At 40.9% G+C, this 21,159-nt stretch overlaps 1 protein-coding gene across 3 annotated transcripts in view; it reads left to right on the top strand.

Annotated features, from left to right (window-relative positions):
* UVRAG (UV radiation resistance associated) overlaps nt 1-21,159 on the top strand; it is a 101,232-nt gene that overhangs the window by 61,078 nt on the left and 18,995 nt on the right. For all 3 annotated transcript variants that reach the window (XR_012833456.1, XM_075742596.1, XM_075742595.1), the window contains exon 13: nt 9,415-9,493. Coding sequence is in view for 2 of the 3 variants with exons in the window: in XM_075742596.1 (XP_075598711.1) it covers nt 9,415-9,493 (79 nt within the window). In the remaining variant the exon portion in view is untranslated. The remainder of the gene's footprint in view (nt 1-9,414; nt 9,494-21,159) is intronic.

The raw sequence follows: 21,159 nt of genomic DNA, 5'->3' as shown, positions 1-21,159 counted from the left end.
GTCTGTCCTGTCCTTATAGATAGTCCTTGCGTCGTGATATCCATCACGGCCTGTATGTAGCAAGCCTTGAATTCAAGCTGAAATATGTCACAGAAATGCACAGTCTACGAAAAGTCATAGATGTTGCTTGTTCCGTGGATTGCTGGCTGTGGTTTTGGGGTGTTTGAAAGCATTACTTGCTGAACTAGTAGAATGATGCCTTCTTGAATAAATTGGTGACTGTCTTGTCAAGAACTGCCTGACTTTCATAATCTGGGTCTTTGCTTTCTTTTCCCGCGTACAGCCTGTACATGTTGAAGCTATTGTACGTTCTCCAAGAGCAAGGTCACAGCAGTTACACTTCTTAATAGAAAGATGGCAGTGGTTCTGCTTTCAATTATCTTGTTGAGCTATTCAGATAGGCATTTTGAAAATACATTTCATAAAGTTAAACTGCCAATATGCTTTCCTTTCCCAGTAAACTAATTATCTTTGTATTGTGTAAAGCTTGAACGAGGATATGCTTTTTTCCCTTGGCAGTCTGTATTTTTGTCATCAAGTTTGTTTTACAAGTAGAGCTTTTTCTCTCAAGTAGAAACTAAAAACCATGTAGTAATCAAATCTGAATTCACTTGTGATTTGTGATTCATAGTCATGTCTTAATCTCATCTCTAAGAAAGCAAAGTGCCCACTTGTAATATTTAAAATTTTTTTCTGCCTCACCAGCTGGGGATCTTACTTTTTTCATTTAAAACGTTTTCAGTCATGCTGTTTGGCAGACTATGTAGCTATTTCTGGTAGTCTAGCAGTCACCCTAAGGTCAGTTTCTGGCCTCCACCATCAGCTGGTAGCTTGATCTAAAAAGGATCCAAAGTGCTCTGTGTTGAATCTCTATAATTGAGAAGTCTGGCGGTGAAGGTAGTTTCATACTGTTGCATTTTAGTTGTGTTCCTTCCAACAAGCTCTCAGCTGCTTGGGTCTGCTACTTAAGATCTTTGCCTGTCTCTGCTCTGAAGTTGATATAACCGTGGGACAGCTTATCTGAGAAGGAAACAGGTTTTGAAGCTGTGCAGCCAGAGCTTATTGTGCCTTGGTCTTCTGGTGGAGTGCTGAGAGGTTGGAAGTGCTGGGTATTTTGGTGCCTGTGGTTCTTCAGCAGCCTACTTTTCTTAATACTTGATTCAAAAGTATGTCCTGGGGAATAGTGATTTCAAGCGAGCTGGCTGGACAATGGTAGTCCTTCTCACTTTGCTGTATTCTGGTTGAGAAAAGTCCCAGCGCTTTTAAATAGTGAAAGCTTTCTTCTCTGGATACAACATTCCTTTACACTGAGCAAACAGGATGTGGTTAGGTTGGAGGGAAAACACAAGCTCCTTCCTCCCCTGCCTGACCCCCTCACAGCCCCCCAAAAGGGGGTGAGGTCGAAATAAGTCAAACTTCAGTAAATATTTAAACCGTGTTCTTGTACACTCCTCATACTTCAGTCATATCAAGCAAGAACTTGTGACTTTTTCAGGTCATTATCTTATCTGGATTGGGCTATTTAGTTTTATCCTCGTATAGGGTGTCCTATCCATGGCCTTAAGCTTGAAAATCATCATTTTATAAACTGCTCTATTTTTTGGTAGTGTTGTGTGAGGTACAGTGATTCCCTAAATCTGATGGATGAGTCTCTGCTATCACACCAGTGACTGTTAGAGTCACAGAAATGACATCAGTTCTTTATCTGTATGATAGTGAATAATTGGGTTTCGGCTGCATTCTGCCAAGTCTGCTGTACAGTCATCTCCCTGCAGCCATTCTGCTTACTGTCCTTGAAAATAAGTGAAGGAAAAAGCCACGTCAAGTTTGTTCTCTGACAAATTTGGTGGATGCAATTGGGCAGGAAGCAGTCAAAGATACAGCAAATATGGTGATGTGAAAATGCAGTGGTATAGGCTTCATTTAGTCAGTGGACTAAGTTTCTGATCTTCAGTTAACTATTAGATAATTAAAGGTTCTTAAAACATAGATGTCCTTGCAGTTAATTTAACTTGCAAAGCTACAGATATTAGCAGTCTTTGAACTTTTGCATCACTTTGAAAATTCAGGTTACCTAACACAATTCCAACCTAGATTTGGAATTTTACTTACATTTGCTAAATGGGATGTAATACACTATTTAAATTGTGCCACGCTTCAGCCTGTGGAAAACAGCTAGATGTAATGTGTAAGTAAAATAATGATTTTTATTTTTTTTTAGTCTTCCCTAAAGAGCTTTCTGAACTTTGAGACTTTAATATAATTTGGGATATGGCAGAAGTCTGAACAGAAGAGAGAATAAAAGATCTAAAACATATGGTATAATACCAAAGTAGAAGCAGGTGAAAGCAGTTAAAAATGAAGCAATTTCTTAAGCTTTAAAAATAGTTGTATTAAAGACAGGCGGTTATAGACAATAAAAATTGGCCACCAATATGTTGGTACGTATTTTTCTGGATACAGAGAAGTTCATAAATCACAGAACACAACAGTAAATGTATTTGGACTTGAATTCATAAGAGATACTTGAGGTCTGAAATAAATGTATGGAATAAGGATTCTCTCAGCTTTTTCTAACAGTTACCATCTGACTGAACCAAGAGTCCTGTGGTGATTTACTGCATTGCTCATCAAACACTGAAGTTAACTGTGTAAAACAACTAAAGATTAGCTGAGGATGTAAAATTAAACAAGATTTTGATGGCTGATAAGTACTTGTCTAAGGTCAGCTGAAAAAGGTAGGATAGTGAAAAGAAGTTCTTACTGGTTAGAGTAGAATAATTATGACAATTTGAGTTGTAAGAAGGGTGGTCCTAATGCTTAAAACACTGAAATTAGGCTAATTGTATTTTCAGCTTTGAAACAGACCTTAAGTTTTCCAGAATCAATATCTGTGGGTAACATAAGTAATCTTTAAAAGACCTTTTTTTCTGTAGTCAGTTTTCTGATTTTTAAATACATCAATATTAGTGATTACTTTTGGTTGGAGACACTGTAGCAGCAAACTTCCTGCCCATGCTATCAAAACCAGTGGTTTAGTCCGTATGATTCAAAAGTCACTAAGACACGGGTTAAAACACTTTCTTTTATTAATAAGTAACACTTTTTATAAGGGAAAAAACACCACCAAACCTGATTGATCCAAACTGTAGACATCTCATTTTAAACTGCAAGTGTGAAAAATCCTTGCAAGAGGCTTTTCTCTACCATCTACCCCTGAAATTCTCAGAGTTACTTTCAGCAGCACATAAGCACAATCTCCTTCATTATGCCTCAAATCGTAGAAAATAAGGCTGAAATGAACACTGGAAAGTAATTTAGGCAATCTTCCTACCCCAAGGAAGGATGAAGTTTATTTCGAGGGAAGCTAGCTGACATATAAGATGGTTTGAACTTGCTGTGGAGACGATACATCAGACTTCTTTGTGCCTGTAGCTCCATGATGATGATTTGCTTGTGTCTGGACGAACAAGTAGTTTCAGCAGCATGAAGTGATGGCTGGTGGTCTTGTGGGGCACCCTGCAGCTTTTGGATTGCATTGCTGCAGAGATGATGTAGAGCCCGTAGAAATGGTCTTCAGGTGCATACTGCCCCCAGACCACAAATGTTTTTAGACATATTCAAGACTAAATCTTGAACTGAAAACTGAATTTGCCTTAGTTTAACACTGTTTGCATCTTCATGATTCAGCTGGAGTGGAAACGATGACAACCAGCCACCATTAGTTTTCCATATTGACTGGAAATCATGTATTGAGTTTCTTTTCTTTACAGAAAGACTTTTAAACCAAATTTGACAGTTTAGTACCCTGTCTACATTCTTTGTAACCTTAAAATATGATTTACTATAGTAAGATTATACTTTTCAGTTTGAGGTATGCGTGTTTGTTATGTCTAAGATGTGTTTGACTTGACTGAATACCATGGTAGGAAAAAATCTCATTAAAGACTTAACCCCACAGTAACAGCTCCCTAAGAGTCCTCTTGATGGTATAGTTGGGTGCCCGTAGGCTTGATACCTATCAGAATGGTATTTGTAATGCAAATATTCAAACTGACTGTTTTAAAACTTAGCATTCGTGAATTGTTGCAAGAGGTAGAACAATCCCATTGTTGACGGTAGGGTGCTGGTTCTGTAGTTTCAACTTGGAGAAGAGGTAGACTTTCGGCCCTGTTTTTTATTTAAAAGGCTGACTTGGAGTTACTTTTCCCCATCAGAGTAATCGCGAACAAAGCACGTAACCTTTGCTTCGCTTTCTCCTTTTCACAACTCTTTTGGGAGGATTTAATGAGGGTTAGTACCCTAGAAACTTTCACATAGAGTCTACAGTGTAAAATAACACCAATGTTGACACTTCACTTAACCACTCCTTTTAGCTGGGGTTTCTTCCTTTTCCACCCCTGTTTGCCTGAGCAGTTTACAAGGAAATTAGAGATTCTTCCTCTTAGGCTTGCCCTAATCTGTATTCACCTGAGTGCACACTTTGATTTGTCAGTCTTGCTTGAGTTTCTTGCAAGTAGATATATTTGGTTATGTAGATCAGCAGTACTTGAAGCCTTGACCTGCTCATACTTTTTTGCTTACTCATTGCCTATCAGCAAAACCTCCTATGTGTAAATAGACTGAAACAAAGTTGCCTTATGTAGTTCAAAAACCCAACAGTTAGTTCGTTCTTTGAACTGCTTGTGGTTAGTGGCATCCAGTTGTGTTAAACACATGAGTTCAGTGCTAAGAATAGTATCTGATGTGAACATGAGGTGCCCTTGATGGAAGAGGAGAGTTTCTTTACTACCTGTTAGTAATGTGTTCCCTTCCAACTCAGTTTTTCTTGGTTTAAGCTGAAGAGTTCTTTATCTAGCAGATGATGTCTGCTTGGGAAGTGTGGCAGTAATTAATAGGGGATAGGTTGAAATAAAGAAGCTGATGTTGACTTGTTGGAATTAAGATTGCAGGTAGAGAGGAGGTGCTTATTCTTGGGAACCCCTCAAGCAGGAGATGGGAGAGAGGTAAGGTGGGGGTGGATGACTTTCCATCTCTAGTCTAAGCTCTGCTACAACAAAATTTTTCAGAGCTGATTAGAAGTGCCTTGTAACTGTTTCTATTATTTTAAAATATTTTTTTAATTTTTTTTTTTTACTGTCACCCCTGAGAAACGGCAATGAAAGCCTCTTCTTGTGAGACTAGGAAAACTTGGGTCTAGAATGTGTTACTGTTAGTATAAGCCTAATGTGTGCTTTGAGGCTGTTAGCATGATATTTTTGTGGTTCACTATGGAAGAAACTGTTCTGTCATTGTGGTATCACATGTAGAAGAATACAACTTTTGTCCAAAGCAACATGCCATGAAAGGGGAGGGTGAGCTATGTGTCTAAAAATGTAATGCATGTGTATGTTTTGTAATTTATTATGGATTTCCCTCTGTTCCTGCAGTGTGGTACAGCTGGGTAGCACTGGTCATCTGACTCGTATCCCAGTGAGTCCTATAAAATAGAACACACGACTCAAAGAAATTAATAAAAACTTTGCATTTGTCACAGTCCTTCAGGATTAAATAAGCAAAACATAAAACTTCCAAAGCTTTTAAAATCGAGAATCCTCTTTATGTTATCTTAGATCTTAAAGGCACATATTGACCATCTGGTTAAAATCAGTCTTGTGTGCAGTTTGGATCACTTACACAGTGTTCTCCACCTTCTGAATTCAGAGTGGGGCTTGTTTAATTTCAGCATCTTTGGCACAATGGTCATAGGTCCTAAAGCTGCCTTTCCACATGCCTGCCAGCTTGTTATTCCCTTTATCACTAGTCACAGAATCCCAGACTGGTTTGGGCTGGAAGGGACCTCACAGCCCATCTAGGTCCAACCCCCTGCCATGGGCAGGGACACCCTCCACCAGCCCAGGTTGCCCAAAGCCCCATCCAACCTGGCCTTCAACACTGCCAGGGAGCCAGGGGCAGCCACAGCTTCTCGGGGCAACCTGTGCCAGGGCCTCAGCACCCTCACAGGGAAGGATTTCTGCCTCCCATCTCATCTCCATCTCCCCTCCTGCAGCTTCAGGCCATTCCCCTTGGCCTGTCCCTCCCTGCCCTTGTCACCAGCCCCTCTCCAGCTTTCCTGGAGCCCCTGCAGGGACTGGAAGGGGCTCTAAGGTCTCCCCGCAGCCTTCTCTTCTCCAGGCTGAACCAGCCCAGCTCTCTCAGCCTGTCTCCATAGCAGAGGTGCTCCAGCCCTCACAGCATCTCTGTGGCCTCCTCTGGACTCGCTCCAACAGCTCCATGTCCTTCTTGTGCTGGGGACCCCCGAGCTGGACGCAGCACTGCAGGGGGTCTCACCAGAGTAGAGTGGAGGTGCAGAATCCCCTCCCTCAACCTGCTGGTCATGCTGCTGGTGATGGAGCCCAGAAAGCCAACCATGTCCTGGGCTGTAAGTGTGAAGTCCTTGTGCTTTTTCTTCATCACAGGCTCTTACCATTGCTGACATGTCAGAAGTCTTCAGTGGACCAAGAATAGCCTTGAGTATAGTGGAAACATGAGGTGCAGGAACAACTCCAAATGGTGTTAACCTGTTATAAGTTACTACATGTTCTGGTATTTTCCTGCATCAAGTCAATGTTCTCTGAACTAAGATCATCTTTATGAGTCGCTGTTAAAATTACTGCTGTATGCCAGCTGAGATAAATACCAACATATTTTTACAAGGGCACGCTTTGAACCTCACAGAGCAGAAGCTGATTTGTTCATAATTACTGCCTGCTAGCATGGCAGGTGTATGGATTCCTTACAGCATGTGGGTGTACTGCTCTGAGGAGGACCAGAGCTCAATTTCTGAGTGTGCTCAGAACAAGTTTCCTACTACTTGGTAACTTCTCTCAGGTGATCTTGTCTGGTGATTACACAGCAGACACCTGTAACTTGGGATTTTTTCCTTTTTTCGACTAAACTTACCACACTTATTCCTTTGAATTTGTTGTCTTAGAGTAAGTATCTGTGTTCTGCTTTAAAGGAACTTAATGATTTTTTCCCAAACATATCAGCAGGAATGGAAACAAGGAAGGTTACGTGTTGGAGTAGAAAGGGCAGGTGGATGCCATCTTGTGTTTTGAGTGCTTTGTGATTATAAAAATAATAAAATAGTAGTTTTCAAATGTATTTTTTGAGGATGTATAACTAAAACCTTACACAGCAGACTTTTTGCAGCAGGTGAAAGTGAGAGAGGGAGCTTACAGTCATGCTTTTCTAAGAAGCAGGCAAGAAGAATTTCACATGGGGAACCAGCAGTTAAAGTTGCATTCAATTATACTCAATGAAACACTATATAAAATGTCGTGGTTCCTCTCCCTTGAGTTTATTGCTTGTGAGCAGGTTTAATGGGCAAGCGAGATAACACACAAAGAAAGAGACATCAAAGTTGGTAATATTTTTCTGAGTCATAAGTGTACATATATGAAGACATACACTGACATTTTTCAAGACTATCATGTAAATCATGTTATGAAAGCTGACACGAGGATGTATGTAGTTTCGAGTCTTTCAAGATTAATTAGTGGAAGTTAGAGGACAGAAATGTGAATATTAGCAAGGAAGCAGGACCAACATGATAAACAGAAAAGTCTAATCTTTACCACTTAAAAGAAACCATGTGTGGGAGATGGTAGTGAGCACTGTAAAACACTTTTTATTCTCTTTTCTATGCTGCATGTATCAAAGAGCTCTGTCTCTAAGAATAGAATACATAGTTCCCATTAATAGTGACTTAACGAAATACTATCTTGTTGTGAAACATGGCTTGTGTTTCTAATGGTGCTTTTATTGTCAAGCTTGAGTTAGTTTTATACTGTTAATTGTAAAGGTAGCATTTAAATCTAAATCCTACTCTATTTGGATAGTGTAATTATAGATATTGAAATGAATTCCTTTTGATTTGTATTTTACGCTTAGGGTAATGCGTTGTAGAATTTTTGTAGCATGTGTTCATTTTGAAAGGTTGTATTTTCTTGCGCAGGGAACTAGTTGGATTTATAGATCTATTAAGCAAGGTGAGCTAGATATATACTATTCATGGTGATTTTTATATTCCTCAACTTGAAGTGACCTAGTGAGTTTGAAAGTAGCATAAAACTTGAAGCTGGTGTCTTAATATTTGATCTGCTGTGATCGTGACCTGTTAACCTTTAGCTTTAATGACACTATATAATTCTCCTTAAAAGTTGCAAATGCACTCTACTGCGCGGCTGATTGATGATAAAATACACTTTGCGTAATCACCCCTCTAGAGTGTGTGTTGTTTCTAGTAGATATTGATCTCCTGTATTTGTTATCTTATATTTGAGAGAGACTTTGGTTTCTGATGTAATGTGGGTTTTGTGCAGATAATACGCTCAGCATCTTGATTAGGAGCTACAGAACATACGGTTCTTGAAAAGGCAAAAGCTCGTTTCATGTGTAGTTCCCATAAACATAAATTTTAGATTGTACTAAGATTACCCTATTGACCAGGGTAACCTCATAACCTCTGGTGGTAAGGAAGAGTCAAAAGATAATCCTAAGAAATGCAGTGTAGAAATACTCAAACTGTTTGAGAACCACTTCACTTAAGCAAAGATTCCTAGAACATACGCATAAAATTATATTCTTTAATGCAGACTGTCCAACAGTTTCAATACTTTAGGGACTAAAGTTTTGGTTCGCTGATTTCACACAGCAGTTAAGACAGAAATAAGCTGTGCTATTTTTTCATAAACTATTTGCTACATCTAGGTATTTAAAATTGTGAAAAATACTTTATTTATTAAAAAAGACAAATAAACATTACTAATATTGTATTTGCAAGGGCTGTAGTGATCCTGGTGCTCTGACTTGAGCCTTTGGGGGCGGGGGGGTGAAGCTTGTTGAAAGGAATCACTTATATTCTCTGAGTGTTATTCTGCTGTGATGGTGTCTTCTGTGTCTGAAGACATTCGTGCTCTTTCCATCCCAAAATAACAAGAGAGAACACCTTTCTTAAAAGATTATTTCCATTTGGAAATGAGCTAACCAAAAGCGAATAACTGAATACAAAGGGATAACATGAGATGCGTTGTGATGCTACACGCTTCTTAAAACATGCTTTGCTTAGTAAGAGGAATGTTGCAGCACTGGGGAGAGTCGTAAAACATCTTTTAAAAACCTAAAACACTTTAGAAAATGTAATTCATTAGCTGAATTTTGACATCAGTTTTTTACAGGCTGATTAACGGGAGTTGCAGAGGGTTCCTAAGTACATCTTGTGAAGGGGGTTCCTGGGAAAAGTCACCAAGGGAGGCTTTTTAAATCCTTACCTTCTCAGAAAAGGAGTCTGTGGCTTTTTCAAGTTAACTTAAGTATCTGAATAATTTCACCTTAAATGTTCTTTTTTTCTCCTTTTTTCTTTCCCATCAGATTTCCTTTGTATCCAAAAGGAGGGGAGAAGCTTCAGTTTGAATATGGAGTATATCTTCTCAACAAAAATATAGCACAGGTTGGTATATTGAGATTTATTTATTTATTTATATATACTATCTGCTTAGCGTCAGTATGGCATTGAGTGTGCAGCTACTTGTGATGCTGTTCTCTACGGTGAACATCCGTGAACTAGCAGATGTGTTCTTCAAATCATTGTTTTCATTTACCTTACAGCTCTGTGGTTGATATTTTCTTCTGTGGTGCTTAGAGAAGGGCTTGCCAGCTAATAACATTTTACTTTTCAAATAGTCAATGCTGTGAGTCTGTACACATTGTTTTGAAAATTGTAAATGTTTTCTGTTATTTTTATTGTTATTCTGTCATACTTGAAGATCCATTCATGTCATTCTCATTGCAATGTCTTTAATTTTGCTGTATTATTGCTTTAATTAGTATTCTACCCCTATACTCATCATAGAAAACACAAGAAGCTGGAAAACCTTAAGTCTTGCAAATACATAACTTTATAATAAAATTAAAAAGTCCTCTAATCATCCTTTCTTTCTCTTAATGTATTTTAAAAATCATCCTTTATCTTGGCAAATGCATGAGAGTTTACAAACTTGTATTTGAGATACTACTAATACCCGCTGTGAATTCATTTGGTATGGAATTCAGAAAATGTACAAAAAACTGGTGTGGAAGGGACCTGGGGAGGCCATTTAAACTGTTGCCGAGTCCTGGGGCAGAGTCAGCTGCTCTTTATGCCATCCCTGGTAGATGTTTGTGTAACTTTCCCTGAGGGAAAGCCTGTGGTCAAAGTAGTCTTTTCCAGTGATTGGCCGTCCTGGCCATTAAAGTCTTTTCTGACATCTAATCCAAACCTGTCTCACTTCTTTTTAACCACATAATCATTTATGATGATAATCTGTTCATTTAATTCTCTTCCTCTTTGTCTTTCAATGCATAAAAGCTTACAATTTCTCCTTTCTAAAGTGCTTTCTCATGGGCCATGTCTCTTAATTTCTGAGCATGCTTGTCTCCTGTTCTCCATCTGAATCCATGTCTTTCTTGAAGTACAGTGTCCAAAGCTGGATATGCTGTACAGCTGTTGCCTTTAAAGTGGTGAGTAGGATGGGAGAAATGCTTCACAGGTCTTGTAATTTATAACTCTAGAAGATGGAGAAAGGTGGGTTGAGAACTCAATCTCAGCTTTTTGCTTTCTGTGTCTGAGCCTATTCTCTATCCAGGTCACCTAATTAAAATATTGACTAGAACTGGAGTAAAGCCTAGACCCAGGTGGAGCTCTGCTTCACTAGCACTTCCATTTACAGCAGTGAACCGTTGTTTAACTACACCCAAAGAATACTTATTGCTCTGTATCCATTCATACTTCATCAATATCCCATTTCCCCAGCATGCTTGCAAGCATATTACACCATGAAGTGCCAAGAGATTTATTTTAATTCCAATGGAAATGTGACATTCACATTGGTTTATTCTTGAAAAAATCTGATCTTTTTTTATGCTTGCTTTCTAGTTGTTTGGTTCATATTTCCAGTTCTCTCTTCCACCACTTTTTTCCCCATTCCCTACTCCAAATTGAAGTCTTCTGAGTCTTTTCGCATTGTTTTTTTTTTTAAGCTTGGATTGCATTTACCATTTTTTAGACTTCTGGTATCTTGCCGTGGCTTAGTGTATTTTGGAAGATAAACTCCAATGGCTCTGAAATGACTTAAAGGCTAAAATATCTTAAGATGAAGTTAATCACGTCCTGCTAATCTTGAAAATTCACTTAACCAAGCTGTTAATAAAATTGGACTGTGACTCTGTGGCTGGTATTAATAATGGCAGCCAGCTGTTCGCACTTGACTTTTATAGGGAAGACTAGGGAGAGAAAGGGATTAAATACTCTTTCTTTCAAATGCTTTGATAGCTTTCTCTCTCCATTACTATCAAATCAATGCTTTCCTTAATCTCTGCTTACGTAAATACATTAGTTCATTCTGTAACTTGTGAGTCGTGATGCTGTTTGCTTTGCTTTTCAGCCTTTCATGTTTTTGTTCCTATTCTGGAGTTTGCTGTTCATGTATGCGATGCAAACGCTCTGTGCTTCTTTCTTGACTGAGATCATGAACTCTTCATTGAGCCCAAGTTGGTAGTAAGCAGCGCTGCGGAGAAGGACCTGGGAGTCCTGGTGGACAAGCAGCTCTCCATGAGCAGCAGCGTGCCCTCGTGGCCAAGAAGGCCAATGGTGCCCTGGGGTGCAGGGAGAAGAGCGTGGCCAGCAGGTCGAGGGAGGTTCTCCTCCCCCTCTGCTCTGCTCTGCCCTGGTGAGGCCACAGCTGGAGTTCTGTGTCCAGGTCTGGGCTTCCCAGTTCCAGACAGACAGGGAACTACTGGGGAGAGTCCAGCGGAGGGCTGCGAGGAGGATGAGGGGCCTGGAGCATCTCTGGTGTGAGGAAAGGCTGAGAGAGCTGGGGCTGGTTAGCCTGGGGAACAGAAGCCTGAGAGGGGATCTGATCAACACTTCTCAATATCTAAAGGGTGGGTGTCAAGAGGAAGGGGCCAGACTCTTCTCAGTGGTGCCCAGCGACAGGACAAGGGGCACCGGGCACAAACTGGAACACAGGAAGTTCCACCTGAACGTGAGGAAAAACTTCTTCCCTCTGCGGGTGACCGAGCCCTGGGACAGGCTGCCCAGAGAGGTTGTGGAGTCTCCTTCTCTGGAGAGATTCCAAACCCGCCTGGACGCCATCCTGTGCAACCTGCTCTGGGTGATCCTGCTTTGGCAGGGGATTGGACTAGATGATCTCCAGAGGTCCCTTCCAACCCCAACCAGTCTGTGACTCTTGCCAGTTCTTGTAGTCTCAGTTAGTTGACACTTGTGCCTGTAGTATTTTTTTAATAGGAATTGTGTCACCATTTCACTTGTTTTCGTGGTTTTTCTCTTTGACTTGTCATTTCTGAGTTGTTGCCATTGTTGGACCTGCTGAAATCTCTCGTTCTGATTTTGTTCTTATCCTAGTTCTGAAGGACTAGGAATTGTTGAACACATGGTCACTTGCCCATGTTGCCTTCCAAGTCCTTGCAGTTGGTTTCTGAAGTCACTGTCGTGTGTTTAAACTCGTAAAAGTAAATGAAGACTTTGAGTACGTATTTGTATAAAAAAGTTTGAAATTTTTCATGGTGCTGGTACAAGCTAGAGTAGTCAGTGGCCAAGCTTTGAAGTGGTTTGTACAACACCAGTGGTTCACATGTTAATGCTCGAGATTTGTATGCTGTTGAATGCAAAAACATAATAAAAGTAAATCTGAATTTTTGGGGGGCTTCTACTACTTATTTAATCAGGAAAGTGTTACTGAAGCCCATATAAACTGTTGTAGTCACATTTGTTTTGATATCCTTGGTCAAATATTGCAGCTTTTTATAGTTCTGCCAAGGGGAAATTCCATTGTGAAAGCAGAACAGGTAGATAACACGCAGAAATACATCACAAAACTTCTGTACTCATGGCTGACTTGCTGTAAAAACTTGAGATTGTTTGAATCCTTTGTGTGTTCCTTTGGAGGCTGGAACTGTTGAATTTAAGTAGCTTTCAGAAGATCTTAAGGCTGCTTCAGGAGAAGCTTCAGATATATTTAGTTGATGTGAATGTGTGAAAATAATTAAGTTTGGATGGAGAATGAGCAGCTGCCTCTTTCTTATCTCTAGACTGTTGTAACCTGTGAGGGAATCCTTTTAAGGCCCAAAGGTGTTGACCTTAATTCACAGAACCAATCCTGTGAAATATTCTGTTGTGAATAAATGTGAATCGGTTGCTTAATTCCCTCTGGGTGCTGTGGGGGAATTGGAAGTGTCTAGGAGGAATGGTGCTGACTCTACTGGAGCATTAAGAAAAGAGCTTGGGTCTCCATCACCTTACTCGAATCATTCGTGCAAGTCTTGATGATTGTGGTGAGAAACAAAGAGCCCAGAAAAACTTGTGTCAGCTTAAAGAAATACTTGAAAGGATTTGTATAAGCTTCCCTGGTTTCACAGATTTTTATACCTTCTTTTTTTTTTTTCCTTTCACAATCACCTGGAGTTGCGGCGGCAAGGAGAAATGTGAGTGGGGAAGAAGTGAGACTGGGTTGATATTAAGTAAAATTATTGAAATCAGAACTCTTCTAGAGATAAAGTGGTACTGTTTTGTAAAACAGCAGGATAATAACAATGAAAACCACATCTTGCACTCAGGAGAATTCAGCTGGAATTAGAAGCAGTTCAGTGCTGGCTTGGTTGAGCATTTATTTGGAGAAACTTGCTTTGCTGTTACATTCCAAAGTCAAAACAATGTGTGTTAATTCCGAGAGTTCATAATAACTTCCATCTGTTATGTGAGCACAAATTGTTTCAATCCCCATATTTTCTATTTGTAAAATTGAATCCCTCACGAAGTTCACAGAGTAGCTTTTTTATGTTAGATAATATTAGGTAAGACCATAAATTTCCAGTTAGGATTTCAGCTCTTTGACTCTAACGAACATACAAATATGTTGGGTTTTTTAAAAGTGAAATTAGTGACTTAGGTCAAGTAATAACAAAAAAAAAAAAAAAAAAATCACTGTCATTCCTGAGCATTGTCAAAGGTGAATCACAACACAGTTGCTTAAAATGGGAGTGAATTGCTCAGCTCTCAAAAGCATTAGGCGCTGGGAGATCATTCAGTAGGTTGCTGGCCCCACAAATTCTGCAGCTGCTAAGTAATAGACGCGTGTGGAGTAGCTGAGGAAGATGAGGTTTTAGGAGGAAACCAAAATGAATTCTTGCATAGGTTTTCACACTAGAGGAGGTGGCATTACACCATGAAAATCTCCTGTTATAGTGGATGAATATTAGGAACTCACTGAAGTGTTGGGGGGGGGGGGTTTTGTGGGTGATAAGCAAACACACAGCATGGGCAAGCTGGTATCTCTCAGTTCTCATCGCTCTGAACATGTAATGCATGTGGCACACAGCTCAGCTCAGGCATGGGCATGGACCTTGCTAAGCTAAGCTCTCACAAGTCCTTGAGCAGTGGTCCCAGTGCTCCAGGTTTTTTTCCCCTCTGTTCTTTTTTTTTTTTTTTAACCTTAGAGTGTGGGTGGATGAGAGTACGGTGGCTTTGAGTTTCAAATCTCAGGCTTGTAGAAAGAAAGATGCTTTATTGCTGCTTACTGGCTGTTTTTATCTCTTTCCTCCATTCCCAGAACCTTGATTGCTTGGGCCTGACTTCATTGTAGGTTCTTTATTACATATGAAGATACGATTTTATTTTAATGACTGTCTTTTTTGAGGTGAGTCCTTAGTGAGCATGCACAGTGTCACTACTGGAGAATACCTGGCCTGAAGTTGTATACAAGATGATATTACATGGTTTCTTTCCTGTGTTGGTCATTATTTCTAACTCATGCATATATGATGTGTAGCCATTGAAGAGAGCATGACCATCTTCTTCATGAAACTTCCAGTTTCTTTAGGTATTCAAGAGATTGTCTCTTGCATGATACTTAACAGGCACTATTCCTTGTCTGGTTGTGAGATTGCTTGGAGAGGAAATAATTGCTTTATAGCTGTAGAGCTAGATTCTTCTGGTCCTAGTCAGAAGGGGATTTACTGCAGCTATTTTCTTGCCTGGGACAATCATCTTATTTGCAACTGTGAGTGTATCAAATGCTGATTTGTTATTTCAGTCAGCCACTGAAGGGGGTGCAAGTTAATTTATCTCTTGATCTTCTGAATTTCTTATTCTGAGTCTCAACCCAGATTCCCTATAGAACCATAGGCCAGAACTCTGATCAGTGCCAAGACCTCTTTGCACCTTTTTGGTGGCAGTGAGAGCATACCTTGTCAGGCATCACTTCCAGGTTTTGTGAAATCTTTGAGTTGTCACATTGCATGAGTTAAGGTTGGTTTTTTTCTGTTCTGGCTGAATGCATGCTCACGATCACCTCACAAGGCAAGGCTTCTCTTCTGATCCAGCCTTGATTTGTTTTGTCAGACAACTATTGAGTGATGTTAGACTAATACTCCTATTCACATTGGCACGATTTGCTCAGCCCTGGCCAGAGAATAGTTCTGCTTTCATCTGACACTCATTAGCAACAGATGAACTTTGCTATTTGCCACGAAAAAAAAATCACTCAGTCTTTTGTCAGCTCTCCCAAGGATGTTTGTTTTCACATCAGTGCAGTACAGATCCAAGCAAGTAACTTGTGTCTAGCCCTCCTTCCCTGTGTCCAGAGTTGCTGTGTCCACATGGTGGCAGACGATGTTTACGTGCTTTGTGTAACCTGCTAGAGGTGTTGATCAGCCAATGCTGCTCTCGAGGGAATGGCGCTTTTTGTTTCAGTTGCTTGTCTAATGCACGAGGTAAGTAACATTCACAGAGGCGTAGAAGAAAAGCAAAATACTTCTTGACCTATTTTAGTTGCAAAGTGATATCTTTCTAATAGCTGCATGGTATAAAAGTTAAATGCGTATGTACTAGTGCCATATGTAAGAAACGGAACTGAAATTCAGGTCTTAAACGTGAAATGAGGCAAGATGTCCAGTTCCTGGCTCTATTAGCCTATCTAACATGTGAGAAAATCAACTTTATAATAGAAACTATTAAACTTTTCCATGGGAAGTTGAACAGCAGAAACGTTAGGACTAGAAATTTGTTTTGGCAATAAACACTACCGAGCAGAAGTGTCTTTAGGAGTTCTGTGGGTATCGGTGTGGATGCAGTGGTTATGACCCTTTGAGTGTAGGATACTGTGACTTGCACACTACATCTTTTATGAGGCCCCTAAACTAAGATCATAAAACGTACAGTTCAGAAAGAATGCACTGTCTGAATTTGTGGCCAATTTAACTGCGTAGGGAAAAGTGTTCTTGAAAGAGCACAGGTTGAAGCCAGAGCCGAGTCCTCATCTTGTAAAGTGCCAAGCATTCATTTTAATGTTAGGAGGAAGGGACTGCACCTGAAAAACCACAAAGTACCTTCTCCAGCTGCACAGAGCCAAAAGCTTTTAGGAGAAGTTTCATTCCTGAAAGTCTCCTAGGGTAGCAATGGGCTGAGACCTAGCCAGATCATTTAGAATTGGGGAATTTACATATGCTTTTTGCAAACTCGTTGGAAGGCTTGCTTTTTTTTCCTTTCCTATCACCCATGCCAAGATAAAATAGGTTGAAATGAGACTGGATTAGCTGTAACAACAGTCGCCCTTTCATTCAGATGAAAGCCTGCCTATCCTTGCCTGTCGGCAGTCTGTACAGATCAGCAAAAGGCCAAGGTTAGCTCTCTCTGGAGGAGCAGATCTTGGCTCTCCAACCCGTATGGATCCCTGCACCTGCAACATGAGCCCAGGCTGTGCTTCTCACTCTGGTTGCAGCTGAGGTGGGGTGAACAACATGGTTGGGTGGAACAGGAGAGGTGGCACCACCAGCTCTGCCTAGAGTCACTTCTCCAAAACAATTTTGGGGACCACCATCAGCTCTGCCTAGAGTCACTTCTCCAAAACAATTTTGGGGACCACCCCCGGCAAGCATGCTTTGTGTGCTGCATCAGTTGTGTACTATGTAGCTGTCATCGTCTCTGTGCATTAACTCTTCAGCCCACTAAGTTCTTCCAAAAAAAAAAAAAAAAGTATGTGTTTAAAATAGAACCAGAATTCAGTAATCAAAAGGAAAATGGATTCCTGATAGAGTTAAGCTGACATAAATACATGTGATTTGCCAAGTTAAACTGCTTTGTCGTGTATATATAAGTACTACATTTTGAAATTGAAAGAGACAGGAAAGTGGGAAGTCTGTTATCAAGCCGTGGCACAGTGTGTTAGTGCAGGAAAAAGGTGCAGTGTGTAATTTTTCCGAACGAATAGGGTGTGTGCTCTGCAGACAAAGCTTGACTTTCAGATATGAAGTGTTAACACCTTGTCCTGGTTTCAGCACACCTGTGGAATTCATGGACCTCATCTGTGAGCCCATCTCTTCCTTCAGGAGCCATCTCATTTTCTGCCATGTTGCCAGCTCTTAATGGGGGGAAAAAATCATGCTAAAATGCATAGCGTTTCCTCAAACCTCACTTGCTTTAATGTATAAAATTTACTCTTATCTGTCATTAGCAAGCAAGTGACAAGCTGTCACTTTTTTTTTTTTTGCTGAACTTCTGTTATTTTCTTTTCTCCATCCACCCACATCCTTTATTCTTCTGTTGTATAGTTTAATATGTATGTTTTGTGCTCCACGAGGCAGGGTTTGTCTCTTCTATGCATAGAATTTGGCACATCAGGGCACAAATCCTGGGAAAGCTTTGGGTATGACAGCTGCTTAATCATCCATAAATGCCTTTCAGACTTATTATATACTGTGGTTGAAGTTTAGAGCAAGTTGTTCTCTGACAAAAGGAATAAAAGTGGCTGATATGTATTGGCTCGTTTACTTTTTGATCAGTCCAGAATGCTTGGAAATCCAGAGCTTTAAAGGATTTTGTTTTTCAAGAGACTGGAAATACTAAAGGGGCTGTTGTATCTTTCTTTGCTGGTCTTGTGGTTAATTCATGTGAATATTTCTTAGGTTAATATTGTGTAAATAGAAAAAAAACAAGCTCTGCTTCAGTTTAGCAAATATAAGTTGCTAGTTGTTTTCAGGAAGGCCATTGCTGAACAGGCCTTGGTTTAATGCTCTCTGACCTTGGCTTTTAAGTTTGAAATATCTTCCATCATAAGAGAAAACATTTCCGGTCTTGGTGTGTCTTAGTGCATTTGGTGTTCACTGGATGACGGTGTTAACCTGATAGGAAGCAAGTCTTACACAGATTAAACTATTGGCTCTATATTCCTCGAATTAGAGGTTTTCCCATTTGATTCAAAATCTAATTTTTTTTTTTCAAAGTCCATCTCCTTTGCCCACTAAAATTAGCAGAATTGATACCTGCGAAGCAGTTCAGCTTAGGTGAAGCATGGGGCAGGGAGCTGAGAATCCCCAACATTTAGGCTCTGTGGCATGGGCCGCATAACTTGCGCTTTGAGTAATGCTTTCTCAAAGCTAGAGCCTTTTCACTTGAAGGAGCAGGTTTCACAAACCTGGATGAAGGCTTTAGAAAAACTGCCAAAAGCTCAATTCTACCCACTTTAAAACAAGAGCTTTCCCAGCATAGCATGAAAGAACAAATAGCCAAAAGACTTTGCGTTTTCAATACCTAACGGAGTGCATGGTTTGTGCACGCTTAAACAATTCTGCAGGTTCCTTTCCTGCAACAACTTAAGGTGCAAGGTAAAGCTGGACTGATGCCAAATGGGAATATGCCTGGTTTTGGAGTGGATTTATCAAAATATGACGGTAATAAATTTAGGATGAGTGAGTAGCACCACATGCAAATTTCCAAAAATTTGGAAACTTTACTGTATTGCTCTAAACTGTCATCAGGTGATGAAACCTCATCACTATCAGAGAGGAGTTCACAGGCTTATGCAGATGGATGTGGATGTATCCTGGGCTGTATCCCCAGCAGCGTGACCAGCAGGTCGAGGGAGGGGATTCTGCCCCTCTGCTCTGCTCTGCTGAGACCCCCTGCAGTGCTGCGTCCAGCTCGGGGGTCCCCAGCACAAGAAGGACATGGAGCTGTTGGAGAGAGTCCAGAGGAGGCCACGGAGATGATGCGAGGGCTGGAGCACCTCTGCTCTGGAGACAGGCTGAGAGAGTTGGGCTGGTTCAGCCTGGAGAAGAGAAGGCTGCGGGGAGACCTTAGAGCCCCTTCCAGTCCCTGCAGGGGCTCCAGGAAAGCTGGAGAGGGGCTGGTGACAAGGGCAGGGAGTGACAGGCCAAGGGGAATGGCCTGAAGCTGCAGGAGGGGAGATGGAGATGAGATGGGAGGCAGAAATCCTTCCCTGTGAGGGTGCTGAGGCCCTGGCCCAGGTTGCCCCGAGAAGCTGTGGCTGCCCCTGGCTCCCTGGCAGTGTTGAAGGCCAGGTTGGATGGGGCTTTGGGCAAGCTGGGCTAGTGGAGGGTGTCCCTGCCCATGGCAGGGGGTTGGAACTAAATGGGCTGTGAGGTCCCTTCCAACCCAAACCAGTCTGTGATGCTCATCCACCACCCTGAGTTGATGGAATACCCTGGTGCAGCCATGCAGCCTTTCAGCCTGGCTGTTGAGTTTGGGCTCTGTGCTATATTTGCTCTCATCTCCAGCCAGGACAAGGTGGGTGCGTTCTCTGTACCAACCGGTGTGGTCCTGAGACTGTTGCCCTTTTGGTATATGTAGGTAAAAAGCTTCAGATGTTCTTGTGCAGTGCAAAAGTATGCTTGGGGAACTAAATGCATAAAGAAAATGTCACGTTTAAGATGTAGGTGCAAAATATTACTTGTCTTTTCTTCTCCTGACTTTTGCACATCTGACCTTTGGTTCTCTGCCTGATGTAATGATTTTTAATACAAAAGTTCAGGATGAATGAGGTCATAGGAAGTACGTGTGCCCATGTCTTATAATCCAATAAACATCGCTTTGTGATACCGAGGCGTTTTAAGAAGTTCTGACCTGAACGTGGAAAGGTTACGCTGTATAGTTTCATCTCATCAAGCTCTAACGCAGGGAGACTACAGCCGAACAGTAAACATGGTTTTAGTTATTTGAGTGCTGCCCTGGAGAAGGGGGGGAAACTTTTCCACGGCCAGTAACTACTCTGTCTTTTAAATTGCTTTTTTTAAATGTTCTTTCTGTAAAATGGTCGTGGTATGAGAGGCACCTTTACGGGCAAGGGGGCCAATATATGTTGGTTTTATAACGAGCCCACTAACCATCAAATTTCACAGGAATAGTTTACTCATGTAAGTGGTTGTTTCCCCCAGCCTATCTTTGGCGATGGTTTCCCATATCCTTAGCGGGACAGCAGACTCGAACCGTGAAGGGTAATGTGTGAGACCCCTCTGGAGGGGTATTGTGTTTTCTCTCAGGAAAGGTTTCACGAATACGAGCAAGAGAGTCCTGGAGGAAACACAGCTTTTGGCTCATCTGAATGTTTAGTTCTACAGCGTGTTCTGCATGTACTCAGACACGTACTCCTATTTCCTTAATTTCTTGTGGTCTATCTCCAATAAACACTATTGTTGTGAACCCAAAATCTAGTATTAAATATTGCCTGTTATCGCATTTCAGTTTTAAAAATTAGAAGAAAACTACTTTGTAATATTCTGCCAAATGTAAGTTGCTGAGCATTAGCGTCTAGGCTGCTGCTGCTGTGTTTGAATAACGGTCAGACTTTGTGTTTTGGTGGATGTGAGGGGAAGAAGCAGCTTAATATAAATCTAAGGCAAATCAGAGAAGGTAGAAGACAATTAGATCTGTTATCTGATAAGTTTGTAAGAACCGAATGAGTGGGAACTCCATGCTAACCTAATGTGTGCAGACACTTAGCCATAACGTAGTGATCAACGTTTCCTAACTGTAGAATTGACTGTCTTGGACTGGTGACTTTGCAGCATCTCGACTGTTAGTTATTGCTGTGACAGATGAAAGTAAAAGAAGAGGAAAGTATCTTACTGATAGCAGCCTCTACCTTGTAAATGGGGGGGAAATCAGGCTAGTTTAGACTAAGCATGTTTTAAAAATAACAGTGTGATTGTAAGCAGCCTTTGAAGGGCCAGCATAAAGTGGAGTTGCTGTGTCCTGTTACTGCTTTGATTGCTGTTTGTATGCCTTATTTGTTATTGCTAAATTAAAATTGTGATGGGAGTGCTTTA

This window comes from Balearica regulorum, chromosome 1 (genome assembly GCF_011004875.1).
Source record: "Balearica regulorum gibbericeps isolate bBalReg1 chromosome 1, bBalReg1.pri, whole genome shotgun sequence".
NCBI lineage: Eukaryota > Metazoa > Chordata > Aves > Gruiformes > Gruidae > Balearica > Balearica regulorum.
This window is presented reverse-complemented; position numbering and strand designations above follow the sequence as displayed.